This window comes from Harpia harpyja, chromosome 6 (assembly GCF_026419915.1).
Source record: "Harpia harpyja isolate bHarHar1 chromosome 6, bHarHar1 primary haplotype, whole genome shotgun sequence".
NCBI lineage: Eukaryota > Metazoa > Chordata > Aves > Accipitriformes > Accipitridae > Harpia > Harpia harpyja.
The window spans coordinates 21131840-21150567 of record NC_068945.1 but is presented as its reverse complement, the minus strand read 5'-3'; the positions used below and the strand labels follow the sequence as shown (position 1 = coordinate 21150567).

The 18728-nt window shown below is 42.1% G+C and overlaps 1 protein-coding gene across 3 annotated transcripts; it reads right to left on the bottom strand.

Annotated features, from left to right (window-relative positions):
• Nucleotides 1-7051: 7051 nt before the first annotated feature.
• On the bottom strand, nucleotides 7052-13784 carry MRPS33 (mitochondrial ribosomal protein S33). Of its 3 annotated transcripts, none has more exons than XM_052790352.1 (3): nucleotides 13688-13784; nucleotides 10872-11127; nucleotides 7052-9122 (listed from the first exon to the last, which is right to left on the bottom strand). In XM_052790352.1, the coding sequence occupies exons 2-3, from the start codon at nucleotides 11084-11086 to the stop codon at nucleotides 9017-9019; spliced, it is 321 nt and encodes a 106-aa protein (XP_052646312.1). In that variant the 5' UTR covers nucleotides 11087-11127; nucleotides 13688-13784; the 3' UTR covers nucleotides 7052-9016. The 3 variants fall into 3 exon arrangements, with proteins under 3 accessions (XP_052646312.1, XP_052646313.1, XP_052646314.1); XM_052790353.1 differs by lacking the exon at nucleotides 13688-13784 and adding an exon at nucleotides 12189-13422; XM_052790354.1 differs by lacking the exon at nucleotides 13688-13784 and adding an exon at nucleotides 11390-11658.
• Between the last annotated feature and the right edge of the window lie 4944 nt (nucleotides 13785-18728).

Below are 18728 nucleotides of genomic sequence, written 5' to 3'. Positions count from 1 at the left end.
ACATGAGCAGAAGTGATGAGGATGGGTGAAGACTAGGAGAAAAAAGGAGGTAGGAAGAAAGGAAGAAAATGGGAATCCACCAGGTTCTTAACTCAGTTTTCATTCTACCATTAAAAGAAATGTTGATCTAACATGCTTTTTTTTATATATATAAATAATAACGTATTCTGGATTTTCTTGTAATGATACTGGAAATATTTACATAGTTTTTATTTGATTCAAGTGTAATTTATTTTAGAGTCATTACTTATAAAGCTGTTTCTCTTCTCTCCCTAAACCACAGCCCAAACCTTCAGAAGGTAGAAAGCAAATCATTTTCCTTTGGAGGCAATGTGTGGGAGGCAGGGAGCAGGAAAGGTGATGGGACTGGGACATGGGAGTGACTTCGCATATAGGTCCCTTCTGTACCCTGCACATTGTTCAGCATCACAAGAACAAAATGCTAACCTGTTTCCTTCCTCGTCTGAGTAGCGACTTCAGGGTCCAGCAATGTATGTGCTGCACCGCAGTGCTCTGCCTCTCTCTCCGCTGGCTTCCTGTCTTCACTCGCTTACTAGCATGAGAAGCTGAGAAAACTACCTGTTTTATTGAACAGTAGTGTAAATACTGACAGATGTGGCATATATGGGACCATGAAGAGAGAGCATGAGCCCTGAAACCACTATTAAGAGAACAAAAGTATCAGCCAGTGGAAAAGGAGGGGAAGGGATGGGGCAAAAGACTAGATGGAGAGAGAATGTAGTAGAAGTAGACACTGGAGGAGGAGATGTGGCTCTCCTGGGAAATGAGAAGCAGTTGAAAATAGGGAAACAAAGGAGTAAGGAGCACTGATTTTTCCTGCCTGACGTGCTTTACTGAAACCAGGACCAAATCGCACATTTGAGATGATTAGTCAAGACCCTCCTGTTACCTTGGCATTCCTCATCATTCCTTTAACGCATTCAGCTTGTTCAGATATCTGATTTCTGAGTCCTTTGTGTTAGACAGTGATAAGCTGATCAGCTTTAAGGACTAAATAGTTTTAGATTCCTCACGTTATTATTCCAATGAGAACAATCACATTCATAACTCAAAACCATCCTGTTTAGGCACAAAAACCCACTAACGCAATTGAGTGACTTCCAAGAAAGGGCAGGAAAGGATACCACCTCAAACAAGTTATTTTGCTGTTCAGAAAATGACTGTTCAATTATGTTCCAGTCTTAGGATTTTCCTTCATAATACTCAGGCTAGCTGAGCTTCCCCTGGCCTGAGTACCTGCTGTAATTTTATTCTCCAGCACTTTACAGACATGTTGGTAACTCTCTACATCTCTGATCTAATAACAGTTTAGATAGTAACTGCACCTTTCAGTTTCTAGCCTCTTCACTGAGCAGAAAAAGTCCATTAGGGTTGGTATTGGCCTGGAGTAAGGAAACTTTAAGAGTCCAAAAAGGCTAAATCAATAATATGAATCAAATACAGAAACCGCAGCTTTGACATGGGACAGAGAGAACACGGTGACCGATCGTGGTTTTTCAGGGCAATATCCCACATTGCTGGAGTTTTAAGAGTTATTGTTCTTCAGTGATAGGTCAAATAGGATGGATAACCTTTTAAAATGAATGCTTATATTGTAATATACATATACACATCTTACGTATTTAAACATAACTGTCTTTTGCTGACAGAGTCAGTATCACAGTTCATAATCCATCCTTGTCTTTTAATCCTCACTACCACCGAGACAACACAAGCCTCACAGACATTTAGTCTCTGCTATAAAGGCAAGCTGCCTGCCAAGCATGTGGGAATTCGGACAGTCTCTGAACCACATTGCTATATTCTCATCATTCCTGCGAGTATGCACTTGGCCAAAGGCAAAATTTCTGGTGCAATGGTCAATGGCCTCAACATTTTTGATGCTGTGGATTGCTTGAAGCTTGTGGTTATGCTAAAGGCCCTCGGACATCATTATTCCTTTTTAATATGATATGATTTCTCTCTCCAGAAGACACATTTGCTTTGGTAAATGAACACAATTTCTGTTACCCGCGCTCTGGAGGAATTCTGCAAGGCTCCAGCTTAGATCTTTGTTTTATCTTGTTTTTAAGTGGTTTGCATGCCTAGTCAATACCCTACTATCTGTCCTCAGAGGGCATTAATATTTATTAATAAACTTGATGATGCTATCAAACAACTTGAATTTGAACATAGAGACACATCACACTGTTAGCTGTATTGGTTTCAGGCAATGGAGCAGTATTTTGGCAAACGTCACAGCATATAAGCAGAATGACTAAGTGCAAAAGCAGAAAAATAAAGAGGCTGCAGTGTTACTTTATAGTTATCAGTAACGATTCTGATATTCCCTAGCCTAATTAATACCTTCTGGGTTATAGTGGTCATTCAAAAAGCATTTGTGAAGTTTAGAGCTTGCGAACAATGCTCACCTGCACATTAGTTGCACCAAACACACCCAGGACAGACAGCCAAGAAATAACACATGCTGCCTCACATGCAGCCTGTGTATCAGTCACCTCCCATCCACTCACGTGAGAAATGTCGTCTGTCTAGGTGGCATCTGCACTGCCTCATTCACGGGTTCCTCTCCGATACAAATGTGCCAGTTTGGACAAGCCAGCTGAATACCGCTTTAGGTTGGAGCCTTCATGTAAATGCTCCTGTGCCTGCAAACTAAACATAATACTCAGTAACATCAGCTGAAACATCGGTCATATCTCTTCTACTTAAATAAAAAGCCAGCATAAACTCTGACATCTCAGAAATAATTACCCCCCCCCCAATATATAATAAACATCTCTGTAAACTAGCCAGCTCAATACTGAATGCAATATCCTCACACCTCCTGGATTATCTCTATCATTGCCTGCTGTTCCCCCAGAAATATTCTGAACAGCAGCTTGATGCTGCCTGTCACACACATGCTCCTTTGCATGCAAGTATAGAAATCAGAAATGTTGCTCCTTGTCCATAATGACTGTTGCTTGTAAATAAGACAGCATCACCCAGATGTCAGCATGGCACACTTCAGCTGTACTGCTCCACTCTCTTGGGGATGAGGCTTTTCTTAAGCCACCTGCAGCTCTCTTCTCCACAGAAATCAATGCATGGTACCCAGACAGCCTAATATTATTCTGATCAACACTGAATATCACTGGCGAAGAAGCTATCACATGCATAGGCATAACAGAGTCTCTAGAGAGATGATGTTTCATCAGTCCTGTCCTGAAGAGACCACTATCAGCCAAAGGCTAAAGGGGACTACAACCCTGTATGCTGGCATAGGATTTACCTAGTTGTTATTCAAAGGTAAGTCCCATTGATACCAGCTGGAGATAGTAAATATTCACACAGCTTCTAAAATTAGACCACTTCTGTAGCTGCTTGAATGTGGAATCACATTTTGGACATCCATTTTGAAAGTCTGGGGGCAAGTGATCCCATTCATTTTTATCCAGGCAAGACTGTAGTGGGAACTGAGGAATGCGATGCATTTGCAATTACGTCTTTGCAGTGACACACCATCGTGTGTGGCACTAGAATGGTTTTTAGACTTTCTGGACCTCAGGTGGTTTTTGCTCCTAATACCATTAAAAGCCTATTTACTGAAACAGCCCATAAGGCAAACATCTGATCTGCAGAAGCAACAACTGAAGTGGGAGAGACCCTCTGAACTCCATGAAATATTTACAAACAGCTTTAGGAGCCCTGGGATGAAGTAAAGTACTTTCAAGCATAGACAGAAAACCTAATGGGTATAAAAATCCTTTTTTAGCTCTTGGTGAAATTTGTTTTCACAGACCTAGCTATGATATGAGAAAATGTATGAGGCCATCCAGTCTGCCTCCTCCTCTTCCAGGACAGAAGTGGTCCCAGTGCTATGTTTTATAACACTTGGCTCAGCCTAGCTCTGCCTGACTCAGACAACAGAAGCCAAACTCACTTCTTGGGAATCTTCTCAATTTTTCTAAATATTTCACTTTGTGGAATTTTCCCCAGTATTCCACCCAGAACAATTCAATGCAGTATATATAAAGATAGTTCAATATCATGCTTGTTATACTGTTGATTTCCTATTTATCCCCTTAGACAACCCTAAGTAATTTCTCAGCCAGCGTGGTGGTGATATACCTCTAACACCTGTCTACAGTCATGCTTCTCACCATTTGGACACACTATAGCTGTGCTCTGCAGTGACTCAGCCTTCACAAGCAAATTCTTTCAGATGTTTTCATGTCTGTTCCTTCCTCTCTATACTCAAGACATCATTATTACACTTGAGGAAAAGGACAAGGAAAAGTGAAGAGGAGAAAGAAGTGCAGACACTAAAATGCCTTTCTTCATGCTACCCCAGCTGTGCAGACATAGAAAGATCCTTCTAAATATCTGGCCCACACACATCATTTAATTCTTACCAGGATTTATGATAAGGGTATTGTTCAAGATGATGAAGAGAGAGAGTCCTCTTGAAGGATTTTGTTTCCGGGATCTACTCCCAAGGGATTGTACAAGCAGTGTCACAATCAAACAGTTACAGAGGAGAACTGTGTTTAAAGGAATCGATCTGAGATCCCCATAGCACTTGTTTTCTTTGCATATTATCATTTGGGCTTTAAAAGAAAGAAAAAACATACAAAACACAGTTATTCCCTCATCAAAGCAGCCTTTCGGATTCCTAAAGCTTTTCCAAAACATATAGACTTTGTTGATTGTTGTTTTTTAAAATGATCCTAAAATGGCCTTCAAACTCAAAGTGGTAGAGAAATATGCACACAGATACTTTAAAATTTAAAAAACTTTTACAGTTTAAGAAATATCTGTGATTTTTTTCTTTTCAATTTTTACTTTCTGACCAAATCAAGATTTTTTTCAGCATTTGAAGTCTCTTAACATCTAAAGCAGAACAGTGAACACAGTAACTTACCACAGCTTATTTTATGTGTTAAAAACGTCATCAACTGTTGCATACAATCATCTCTCTGAAATAAAGCTCTGAAATACACAGAGGTAGAAGTCCTACCATAGCAAGAACAAGGTGCTCTTTATACAAGGTTCTTCTGGGGTGAATTCCTGTCCTAGAAGCAGCTTACCCTCATGACACTATTCACTAAGTAATCATTATTCTAATTTTACTCCTGAGGAAACGTAGGCAAGTAAGACAAAACATTCATCTAAAACCATAGAGTAACTCAGGTGCATTTTGCTGACCTGTGTAAACTCAGTGCATTGCTTTAATAAGTAGAATAAACTCTCTCCACATTAGGAGAAACTTTTTTTCAAGTTAATACTTTCCTGAGCAGAGCACATGTATTTTAACACACTGGTTCCTTTGCCAGAAAGCAAGACTGCTTTGGGTTTTTTTTTCCTTCCACCACTACAAAGTATGGTCATATGCAAGTGAACTTTGGCCTGTCTGCAGGATTTTCAATAGTAAGAGGTTCTAGCAATAGCTGTGCTCTCTATAGGATATATACAGCACCTGGGTCAGCCTGTTTACAAAACAACTTGTGATTATCAAGGCAGTACTCAGCAGCTATGATGATATTATACCAGACTATAATTAAACACAGACATAAAGCCATATAAAATAAGGAAGCAGTGGCACTTAATAAAGCTGTTCAGGATTGGGAAGAGGTTAGGGTTTTGACTCTCAGTCCCTTGGAGATCAGCTAACCAGGTTTATTCTGATCAAGAATTAAAACATCAAACTAAACATCTGCTGAGGACAGTCAGCTCACACCCTCAGGAAAAGAGTGAATTTTGTAACAAAACACACCAGAGTTTGAATGGTGAAATGAATCATTGTAAAGGAAAAGCCAAAAATAAAAATCTAATTGACCTTGATAATTTGTACATAAAATGATGTGCCACTATACCAATAGCTGTGTAAAGCATATCCCTACCCCTCAGAAAATGGCTGAACCTCTCCTTCTCCTCCTCAATACACATACTGCATTAATACCTGGCATGATGTTTCAGGATTGACTTCCAATTTGTCTAGACCCTGCAATTCACAAAACATGGCCTTCTTCAGGCAGTGTCTATTCCTAAATGACAGAGCACGGGTTGGTAGGAAAGTGCCGATTTCTGTCCCACCTATGGAGAGGAGAAGGCTGTATTTTCTGGAACAAAATAGTTACACTAACACTCCAAGCAAGCAATGGTTTATCCTAATACTAGGATATACTCCAATAACAGCTGAATCATTGTTATTTTATGAAGTCTCAGGGGAGGGGAAACAGCCATTTTTGAGAAGACCTAGTTCTAGCAAATGAGTACTAAAGAAGAAGGATCATGAAAAATTAGGCAGGGGAACCTTTCTTGTACTTATACTGCTCTTTTAAAAAGTTAACATTTTTCTACTCCATCCACTTTGCTTTTGCAAAAGCTGTGAAGAAGAGATGAAAATCAACAATTCAGTCCACTTGTTTCACATCTGCTTACTTCACAGCCACTTCCGTCAGTTTCTCTCCCTTTTTGGATATGCTCCTGTAACTATCTTCCCAAAGTATGTCCCCAGGGTGATGCTTTGATTCTAGAGCAGGTTTGCTCTGGCAGGTTGCAAAGGGGATCATTATAGATGAGTAGACAAACAAGCCTTTCGCTTTCCTGTTCACGACAGGAACTTCTTGAAAATCCATAAATAGCTAGGTGGCTTGGTGTAGACAAGGAAAAACAGATCCGATCCCCAAGCCTAATTATCTAATATTACACTGCTGAGTCCATATCTATGTCTAGCAAGGTGGCACACTAAGATGCAGAATACCGGTAGCATTCACTGCCCTCAGTAGGCTCCGTAGATCCTCAGTCCTTAAGTAGGCTAAAAGTGGATTCAGAAGCGTAAGCATGGCCAGTCACGCTGTACTTTAATATATCATTACATGTATACTTATAACCAGGTCTCCACACACACACAGTTTAAGGCCATGCATACCTACTTTACTGGAGCAGGACCATAATTCACTTTTTGATGCATGCACACTTTCTCTCTCTTGCATGTTCATGCTGTCAAAGCTTTAAGTGTTTCAGAGGAACAAAAAAAAGATGATTTTTCATCTTAAATTGCAGGGAAAACATTTTTATTTATCTTTGGTTTAATTTTAGAAGACATCAAGTTCTTGCCTACAAAGCTGTTGTAAGTACAATCACCAGCTGTCCAAAGCTGCCAGTTAATTCTGCTAAAGAGGTTCAGAACCGGTCTTTCTCTCCACCAAAGCAAGCAACTGAGCAACTTCACCCGTCGCAGCCATAGCCAGAAACACAGTGTCAGGCAGCAGCAACCTTCTTATTATGGGCAATTCCCTCTCCTGCCTAGTATGTGGCTCCATGCTGCTCTTCTTCCTGAAGAGGAATTCAAGGGAACCAGACCGCTTCCCCTGGGCTGCGCGCACACATCCCAGGAACCAAGTACTTCTCAGAGGGCCCATCACAGGCTCTGTATACTTCAGTACCAGTCAGGTCACAATGCATAGACAACACATGGAACACTAAAATGCCATAGGCACATTAGAGTTGAGCAAAGTTTTAAGTTACTAAAAAGATTTTAAATTAGAAAGAGAATCTTACCACAGTCAACAAAATGCTATGGAAGTTAAGAAAATATATATCTGCTCTGTACTGTAGTGGTAAGAACTCAGGTGCTTCTCTCACAACACCACAGATCACCTAAAATCACCTTCTCTTAGAGCTTAGAAAACCAGGTGACACTCACTAAGGAACATGAAGAACTACACAGCCCACCAGAAACATCTTTAATACAATCAGCACCTCTTCAATTAATAACCTTGGTGAAGTACAGTTGTTGAGCTGTTACAAATTTATGTAGATCCACTCATTTCAATGATCACAGATCCCTTCAAATACACTTACATTTGAACAAGCTTGGTTTAGAAACGTCAGTAGGTTAGTACTCCTCCCTACTTCAGAATGCCTCTGTACACAAAAATCAAGCATACTGCAAGATAACTGTGCAATACTTTTTGCTCCAGTCAATCTACATTTTTAATAGCTCTCCTTTACTACCTCAAGGATGTTCCTCTAAGCTTACATGTCTGGAAATTATAAGATGCTGTTTGAGGGCATACACAGGCAAGATGCACACTTGGCCAGGCAGAGCAGCACAGCTGCATTCTGTACTTTCTACTCCCTGACAGCGAGAATGGTAGATGTACACAATCATTAATATTAGCAACACTGAAGGAGCCTAGTGATAAAACCATATACTGAACACCAGTAAAACTATTCATCACCTTATGAAGTATTTCACACATGTCCTCCAGGCAATCAAAATAAATTCAAAATCCTTTTATTACAGTAAACTTACAATATTGTATTTTAATTAGTGGGTGGTCTCAACCTGGAAAACAGTTTGAGCCTTCATATTTCACCCTCTTCTGTTGCAGTATCTAAATATTCAAGGTACAATGAAAGTGCTGTGGGCAGGCGATGGAGCATGAAGTATTGTCCAGTGTAGAATGCAGAACAATAGTTTCTAACAGCAATTTCAAAAAAAAAAAAAAAAGAAAACCCAAACAAAGAAACCCCACTAAAGCTACCTGAAGTGAAACTCATTGTAATAGGCAAGATGACAAGCAGCAGTAGAAGTAGGAAACCTTAATTTTTTGTGGCCACATGCAAAACAGTGTTGATATTAATCCAAGAAAGTAAAACAGACAATGAAAATCAAACAATCTTCCAGATCCAGAAAACTGAAACAGCTACAGGTGTTTGCAAGAAAAACACTAAGCACTTATTTTTTTACTATTGTTTTTACTACTTGGGTAAGAGAGGGCTCTTACATGCTACAATATACAGTATATTTAAATTACAGAAGTTCAAAACCAATAAAACCACAAAGACCCAAGTGCACTCCCAAGATGGACTCCAGTATTTCAGTTTCTTGTGCCCCACACACAGCTCACATGCCAAGCCCTCTCCAGCTGGGAACAGAAAGCCTGAGTTACAGCTGTTCTCCAGCATTTCCAGAGTAGTTCATTATATTGCCCAAGTGGTACTATTTCTTCTTGAGAGCTCTCTTTCCTTCCCCCTTCTTTGGTTTTTCCTTCCCACGGAGCTTTTTCAATCGCCTCATCTCCTCCTTAAAGTCCTGATGCTCATCCCTAGGGGGGGGGGGGGGGGGAGAAAAAAAAAAGTTTACTCTATTTCTTGGAATACCTAGATGTGAAAGGTTCTTTGAACTGTATAATAATGAAAAAACCCTCAAAACTTTTTCTAACAGTGAAGTCCATATTGAAACCCACTGCAATGTATTCAATGTTACTGCTAGCAGTAATTCTGGACTGAATAACATGAAAGATTTCCTCCACTACTTTCAGAACTAACAAGGTTGCCCTTTTCAGCAACAAATGGTGTGTGCATATATATATTATTTCCATTGCATTTATCGATCCACTGTGTTTGAATGAGCAGTAAAATATAAAAATCACAAAAAGACAAGAATGAGAATTTCCCCCTCCTCATCTAGCTCAGCAGTCTAGCAATAGCACATTGTGTTTCTGTGCTAGATAGTAAGTTCAGGTCATTAGCTTCTAAGAAAACAGGGGCACACTGAGCAGTAATTACAGTACATGACACTGCTCTCAGGTGACTTCAAGAATGAGTTATGAAGAAGGCATCAGCTACTGGTAGAATCTTAACAGAAGAATAAAACAGGAAGGAAGATAGAGGGGCTGGCAGAGATAATGAATCCTCAACGATGTTCTAATAAATTCTATTTAATCTCTGTCCCTGTATTTTTCAGTGCTAAGGTGTTTTTCAAAAAATCACACCTGCATCCTAAGTAGCCTAAGATGCTGCACTGCTATTTTTAAACACAACTTCACTAAAAAGAAACAAAAAGCTTGTGCATTATTATCAGCCCCTATTAGTCTATGACTCTTCATTATATATTTGACCAGCAAACCTGATCCTCTACAAGCTCTTTGTATACAAAGCAGCTAGAGAAGGAACTTGAGATTAGGAGGGGAAGAAGAGTAAAGAACGTTATCATGTCATTGAGGCTTTCTGTATCAACAAACAGCTATTCTAGAAAATATCTGCATGCTCACCTAAACCAAGAGCATCCTGGATGCAATCCTTGATGGTCAATATTGTGATAGAGCAATAGAAATTAATCTGTTTTGACTTTACAGGGTCAGCAGCCTCACTTTTAAGGGATTTCTTTAGTGCTACCTGACTGAAGTCAATGAACTGCATTTGACTCCTCCTGATGTTCCTTTAGCAGAGCAGTTTTTCCTACTCAAGACTGTGGAAATTCATTTAGAAATTAAGACAACTGGTTTGGATGAAGCTGGAATTAACAAGGCTATTTAAATCACATTTGAATTTAATTTAACTTAATTTATTTTAAAGGATAAAAAGCTCCTCCAGCCTAACACAGACTTTCCTTCTCTTCTAAATTTTAGATATTAGCTGTTAAGTGATTGAGGAATATATGGTAAGACTGTCTTCGCGCAATTTTTGAGTTAAGGTAGCATCGTCTTTTTGTAGCACATTCATTTGCCACATTCAGAACTACAGACCCATCTCTTGTATACGAGGAAGCTCTCTTACCCTTCCCCACAAAGCCAAAGCAAGAACTATTTCTGATATAACTGGTTGCCCATAACTATACAAAGTCTCTCACAAAAGGTTCTAATTATGGTAAAAGTTACTTAGACAGTAGTCACTTATTTTACTCTCCTTGCCCTCAGTGCAACAATCAAGTGCATCTTGCCATATGCACCATATTCTAACTAAACTCTTTTCTATGTTCCCCTTTCCTTTAAGGAAAAAAAACTGTAACGGAACTCACACCCACCCCTTTCCCACCCTCAGTCCTGCTCCCACCCTACAAGCACAGATATTACCTGTAGAGACCAAAGTAACGGAGTTTCTTCATGAGGGCATAGTAGGTGTTGTGAGGAGGATACCAGCTGTAGACCTCCTTCTGCTTGGCCAAAGGCTGCTCACTGAATAACTTCACTACTTTCATTGATTTTGAGTCAGTTGGCCTGACAACTTCTCCGAATATCTGAGCGCTCAGCCGGGCCATTCGAAGGGCATAACTGGAAACATTAGACATCTCCCAAGGAAGAGCAGGCACACATAGACAGATGGACCTTACTGCAAAAGGAAACACAAGGGAACCACAACTCTAAGATGACTGATATTGCAAGGTATCCCAGAATTAAGGCAAACAAAACAACTCATCGTACACTGATCACATGTTTGAAGTCACACACACCTTGCATGAAATCAGTCTAATTCTTAGTACATAATCCTGCATATAAAGAATGTCTACACTAAGGTACAGTTACCAGCCTAACTAGGACACTACAGACAGCAATACGGACTATAAAAGTATCTACACTGAAAGATAATTTACCATAGTTTATTAGCAGATCCCACTCAGCTTGCTTAAGGCTACCTTTAAACTCCAGCCACAGGAAAAATTATGGTGTGAACTCTGTCAAAAATGGTGCCAACTGCAATGCCTCCGACTTCTACGCAAGCACAAAGTAAGACACCATTTAAACATATTGAGGAAACAATCTGGAAGTTTTTCCTCATGAAAATGTCTCAGCCTATTTAAAACACAGTATGAACATTGTTACAGTCCACCTAGCAAAAATGGCCTATTAACTGTAAAAATAAATAAAATCAATCGTTTCTCTATATGAATCATATAGATCTTTCCCATCTCAACTCCCTTCCCTTGATCATTTCCATCAGCTTTTTCTCCATTCTCTTTTCAGTCTCTCCTGACTGATTCTTTTTAAGAGAAGACAGAAATCATTTCCCTGTGCTAGATTCTTTTTTCCAATAAAATCCCACATCAGCAGCTTCCCATTCTCTTTCAGCCACTTCCTACCTAAAGACACCTCTGGAACAAAAATGCTCTGCGGACAAAACCACTGTTATTAGGCCACCAGAGACAACATCCATACTCTCTTAAAGGATCATGAAGGGTCTTCTCTCAGGTTTCCTAGCCCTCCCCATTTTTGCTGCTCTTTTAATCTTTACTGTATTATTTCTTTGCAGAATAGGATGTAATAGACAAGAAGAAGATTCCCATAATCCTGTATTTGAAGCTGTACGTTGCCTGTACTGTGCCTTTTTGAATAAGTGATGACTTAAGTCTCCAGAGAAATTAAGTGGGGTTCATTCAAGTGCACTACACTTACGTTAAAGTTTAAAATTCTCGTTTTAAGAAGTATTGCACAGCTGATTCCAGAAGATGAGCATAAAAAAAATTAAAGAGCATGGAGCAGGGACAAGAGTAATCAGCAGGACAGGGCTAAGTCCATTTTAGTATGACAACAGGGAGCCTGTTGTTTAGTAACACAAATCTGAAGTATTTATAACCTCACTATGTCTGCCCACTGGAGGACCTGATGTACAACTGTCTACTTAGATTTGCTCCTGTTAGCAAAGCACTAGAAAGGAAGCAGGAAAAAAAAATCAAGCATGAAAACAATACGAGTAATCTGAGTCAAAGAGAATAATGGGAAAAGTAATTAAAGGGAAGGCAAAGTGTCAGAGACCTCCAGTTAAGGCAGCAGGCCTAGTGTGAGAAGATAGAAGCTCTTAAATGATTGCAGTGCAGCACTTCAATGTGAACATCTATTACATTGGGGAATGATCACCAAGTCTTGCTAAATCATCCATTTCAGAACAGCCAGTCCTAACTCCTACATTCAGAGATAAAGCAACAAATTGTCCCCAAAACTCTTCATCACATCATCACTCTGAAAATATCACCAGACTCAACTCGGACGCAAAGCTTGCTTAACCTCTTCCAACTGCAGCCTTAAAATGAAAATACCTTTGGCTCCTAAACAATGCAAACTAGTGGTCTGAGGGACCTGCTTTTCACTTCGGAATTGCTAAAGGAATCCAAATAGCCCGAGCCAAGGCTGGAGACCTCCATTAATCCTGGCCAGTCTAAGAACGTTTGAGACATAAGAAAGGTGAAGGCTACAAACTCCCCAGTGCCAGAGCTATCCAATGCCTGTTTTAGGGTGACCTCTGATTCTGTGGATGCTACCAGAAGAACAGTTTTGTTCTTGTCACTCACAGCAATGATATTTTCAGGATCACCTACTGGTAATTAACACCCCTAAACCAAAACCACCACGCAGTGCTGCTCCTTCACCTGCTCCCCACTCCTTACTGCTACCCAAAGCCCTGCCTTCCCGTCCTAGGCTGGGATTTTTCCTCTCGATCCGCTAGCTCATCTCAGACCGCTTCCTTCTCACTTTGCATATGCCAGGAGAACCTTCTGCTTCCAGAACTCCTGCTGGCTGCTCCGTGCCCACACGGGGAAGAGCAGGCCGCCCTGGGCCGCCGCCCGGCCAGAGGGGCACCCGAGCCGGGCACGGCCCACTGCCGCCCTCCAGCAAGCCCTGCCGCCCCCGGCTCCGCGGCGGCCTCGCTCCCCTCCAGGAGGGCAAGCCGGGAAACCCACCCGCGGGCTCCGACCGCACCTCGGGGTGGCCCCAGGCGCCTCCCCGGTGCCAGAGGCCCGCGCTACCCGCCCGGCAGCCCCAGCGGGGCCCGGGATCCCGCCCCAGGGCCCGGGAGGCGGCGCAGGCTCGGCCGAACTCCCCCCCCCGGGACGAGCGCCCGGAGCCCATTTCCCCCCTTTCTGCTTCACTACCCGCGGGCAGCGCCCCGGGCTGACCCGCGGGCAGAGCGGCGCGGCGCAGCACGGCTCGGCAGGGCGTCCGCGGCGGCGCATGCGCAGTGGCTTCCCCGCCGAGGCGTCGCGGCGGGTGACGTCGGGCTCCGTGAGGCGCGGGGCGGGGCGGCTCGGGGGTAGCCGCCGCCCGCTCGGCGCGTCCCGCCTGGCCGAGCTGACCGGTCTCTTCTTTCCCCGCACCCTGTGGCCTTTTGTCGGGGTGCTCGGAGGCGATGCAGGTCCCCTGCCCGCGCCTCCTGGTCACTCGCCCTGGAGTGGGGGCCCAGGGGAATAGCGGGAAAACCGTGAGGCGTGAGGCCGGGCACCGAGTCCCCAGCCGGTTCCCCCCCGCCCCCGCCCCCGCCCCCGCCGCTGCCGCTTAGTGGCAGGCCCCCGGCCCCCCGCAAGCCCACTTCACGTGAGCCTTCCCGGTGCTCGATTTATGCTAATTTTTAATCAGTGCCAGGAGGTGCTAAATCAGACTCCCTGCAAACATCTGAGTAAATGGCAATTATGTGATTACATTTATAAGCCAAATGAGTAACGCCATCAGAGAATGAAATCGGGTTTGTCTGGCTGGATCTGTTTTCTGGAAGAGCATACGCTTGACTGGCATTAAATATGTTGTTATTCCTTTGTCCTTCCTTGATTAATTTTCTGTCACCTTTTCCATGCTTGTCCTGGGCAGATCAGCCCCGCGGCCTGGGCACCCTGGCCACCTCTCTTGCCCTTTCTGAACGTTGGCATGATCTTCCATAATTTTTTTCATATTCCAAGATTTATTAAAAACTAACATTCCTGGGATTTCTTTAGCCGGTTCTTCAAAAATTGTTATACGGAAGTTCTCTAAACATCCTGATTTTAAAATGTTTGTTCCAGTAGATGTTGTTTACCATCTTCATTATTCTCTGATGGACTGAAAAGTGCTTTTTTTTTTTACTAGATAATAAAGGGCCTCTTAATCTTTCTGAGGAGGGAATAGAAGTTTTTACCATTTCTGCCACTTCTGTGATATTTTGCCATCTCTACCTAGTCGTATACCTCAGCATTGTTGCACTCCCCATTTTATTGTCTGTGGTCACATTACTCTTGCATTTTCTGTAGTCTTCATTTTTTGTATACTCCAGAACATTTTTTCCTATATTTTTGCCTTTCCACATTGTGCAATACTATGCTTTTAACTTCTGAGTGTTTCATTCCTTCACCCTGCTGCTGAGCCAAAATTGTCCTTCAGCCAAAATTGGCCATTTTGTTAATTATGCAGTCATGACTTAAAGTATGGAGTAAGAGCATAAGAATTCTCATTTACATTTCTACCTCTATTTTTGAACCGTATTTTTGTCATCATTTCTCTCATCTTGATGGAGATAGTCTTCCTGAAGCATCTCTGTGTGTGTAGGAGAGTATTTCCTTGGCTGGGACTGTCCTTTTTCATTTGTTATAATCAAATTGTGATTGCTGGCTCCTAAGCAACCACCGCTTTTTTTGTCCCATGATTAAATTGTTTAAACATTATGAGTTCCAAAATACTTATTCCAGATAGACTGGAATAACTTCTGTCATAGAAAATAAGTTCTGGAAAATCTAATGAGACATGGCTGCTGGTTATTTAGGGTTTTTTTCTCATACAGCTCCAAATCGAGCACATTTTTTCTAGAATTTTTTTGAGGAATAAGCAGTCTAATTTTCAGTAGCCATCTCCACTCCATTCCACCCCTCCTTAGTAGGGTTAATTGGGACAAGTTACTGTCTCTGCACCTCTAAAATAATGGTGGTGGTGGCTTAACATGTACTTTCACCTTCTCACATCTTCAAATTTCTTTATTTCTTTAAAAGGATCGTGGCAAAATATTTTAATATTCCAGTTTGGTAAATCATGCTGCCTGCTTTACTAATTATGTCAGTTTGATCTCATTTCTCCTCATCAATGAAAATATCCAATTCTTCTTGCATTTTACCCACACTCAGAAATTTGGCATATAGACCATGGAAACACATCTTCCTCTTTCCCTCAAAGCATTGATTTACCTAAAAGTGGACCCAGTAGCATGGCTCTGGTTCCATTTCTGGATTTCTGCAACATTATTGCCCTGGGGTCTGGTAGTCTAAAGTTACTCTGCTGAGTTTCAGGCCAGAGACATTTAGTGGATTAGGCTGATGTGAGAATTATGGCTGTTCCTTATCAGGGCAGTAGGCAAACTGACTTTGTCATTCGTAGTTACGCATCACAGGTCTGGATCACTAGGAAGTAGTCACGATACAAAGATTTTCTCTTCAGAGACCCAGTGTTGTTGCCTACACGTTGCAGGCTCCAGCATGGCTTTTTTTGGTGTGATGGAAGCACACATGTATGAACAGCTCTGCATATAGTTAATTTCTTCTGCCTTTTTTCCTCTAAAATCAGTTGTTTCTCCTATCAGCCGTGCAATAGCATGCAAATATTACTAAATCTGAGGTCAGCAATAAAGTAAACGTGCACTCACAAGAGCGTATTTTCATTATTATATCGCTGTTATTACTGTGATTATGAGGAGAATTGCTTGCAAAGCACCCAGCCATTAGCCAGCATATTAGCCAGTAAGGCAGCGTACAGACACTCAGGAAAGAATATCAAGGTCACAACAGTCAACAAAGTGACAACTCAACACATCTGCAAATTTGCAGAAGCGGAGCATGGTCTGCTTTGTAATCCGTGTAGCCATAAATTGTCTTGCACACCTCATCTGAGGGACTGTGTCTCCCCAGATTCTGCTGGGGAGTTTAACTCACTGGTGATGTGCTTCACTGTGGAGGACACTGTCCAAATCACTCTCCCTGACATGATGCCTGTCGTGAGAACAGGTTAGACGGGCCAGTTTGGCTGCCTAGCAGTGCTGTAACATGTATCCCTGCGAATAATTACCATCAGCGGTATACTGGTGGCTGCACTCCTGTTTTAGTTGCTAGTGCTTAATGTTCAGGATGATGGCTGGACTGCTGTCCAAGCTCTTTATTATTGTGCCTCTAGTCACAGAAGGTATTCCTTTGCTGATTATTTTAGTTGTCACCATGGGAAGGTGACAGGAGTGGAAGACATTTATGTTCCACTCCTTCATCTTTGTGAAGCTCATCCACCTTCACCCTAGTGCAGCATGATGGGGTAGTTACAGAGATGGGGTAGTTACGGAGATGGGGTGCACAAGAGCTAGACCTCCAGTTCCTGAAGCTGGTGGTATCTACACTGCTATGCAGATCCACCTGTCTAATTAGACCAATGTAATGCTCTTTAAGTAGCGCTGTAAGTGTGTGTGGAGTCTTTTGGACACATAATGTCCCCGCTCTGAGGTTTTCACAGTCCAGATTAGACTTGATGCACTAAAGGATAGTAGTAACAGGGAATGGAAGGAAGCAGCGGAGGCTGACAACAGGAACGGGCTTGCAATGAGATGAATTCTATGGACATGTTGTTAGATCCTTCTGAGCTTTTTGTTGTAAATAAAGTGTTTCGACTTGTCAGCAATTATTTAGAAGAAAATCAGTGGCAGACAGGTGAGTGAAAAAAGTGAAACCTTAGAAAAGAGTTAAAGGAGAGTGAGTTGACGTGGGGCTGGGAGACAATATGGGCATTCTCTGCATGGGCACTGTTGTGAAGGAAAGAAATCAAGGGAGTGAAGAATCATAGAATCATAGAATCATAGAATCATTTCAGTTGGAAAAGACCTTCAAGATCATCGAGTCCAACCATTAACCATGCCCCCTAAACCATGCCCTGGAGTACCCCGTCCACTCGCTTTTTGAATACCTCCAGGGATGGTGAATCAACCACTTCCCTGGGCAGCCCATTCCAATGTTTGACAACCCTCTCAGTAAAAAAATTTTTCCTAATATCTAACCTAAATCTCCCTTGCCTCAACTTGAGGCCATTTCCTCTTGTCCTATCTCCAGACACCTGACAGAAGAGACCAACACCCTCCTCACTACAACCCCCTTTCAGGTAGTTGTAGAGAGCGATAAGGTCTCCCCTCAGCCTCCTCTTTTCTAGACTGAACAACCCCAGATCCCTCAGCCACTCCTCATAAGACTTGTGCTCAAGGCCCCTCACCAACTTGGTTGCCCTTCTCTGGACACGCTCCAGCAGCTCAATGTCTTTCCTGTAGTGAGGGGCCCAAAACTGAACACAGGACTCGAGGTGCGGCCTCACCAGTGCCGAGTACAGGGGAACAACCACCTCCCTGTTCCTGCTGGCCACACTGTTCCTGATACAGGCCAGGATGCGATTGGCCTTCTTGGCCACCTGGGCACACTGCTGGCTCATATTCAGCCACAGAGCACGTGCAGAGCAGCCAAAAAAGAGGAAGAGACCTCATGATAAAGTACGGGGAAGACGTTTTTACAAATAGGTGGCAGTAGTTTGGTCTGGAATTATTTCGTTTGATCAGTAGTGATTTGGAATTCCCTATCTGGTTAATTCCTCTTGTGTATATATTTTAGTTATAACTGAATGTTGAATAGCCTTCAGGTAGGTTTTTGGCAAAATGCAGCACTTGAGCCACTGTGAGTTTGTCCTGAGAAGGCAAAGGTATACCCAGAAAGAAAAAAAGATCAGGGTGCCAGTTTGCTCATTGGTGCTTCTTTATTGACACTTAGAGGAAAGAAGAGTCTGAACTTGTTTCATTTGATCTTGGAAATGAGGTATCTGAGTAGTTGCTGTATGACACAGTAATCAACTTCACTCCTAAGTCTTATGCCTAGAACTATCATCTCATGCTGTAAGACGATCTCTTAACATTTTCTTATTATATTGACATGAGGGAACAAAATTATCTTCATCTGAGTCAAATAGAAGGAGCCTCTGAGCATTTGGTAAAACTGCATTGGCTACATATGTGTTTAGAATAGATTTGTTACTCATTTTTTATGTGATCATGATTAATTGGTGAACTTCAATTGTATTTTGTTGCGCAGCAGTTCATGCTGAGCCATGGAGACATCTAGCAGTACAAATCCCTCTGGAGATAAGGTGTTGTATTAAGAGACTGACAGACTTTGGCTGGGCATTTGAAGG

What these genes read in the sequence shown, in the direction of transcription:
- MRPS33 (XM_052790352.1), bottom strand. Translation starts at nt 11,086, where the DNA reads ATGTCTAATGTTTCCAGTTATGCCCTTCGAATGGCCCGGCTGAGCGCT. An exon ending in CGTTACTTTGGTCTCTACAG is followed by an intron (nt 9,123 to 10,871) that starts GTAATATCTGTG and finishes CCCCCCCCCTAG; the next exon opens with GGATGAGCATCAGGACTTTA.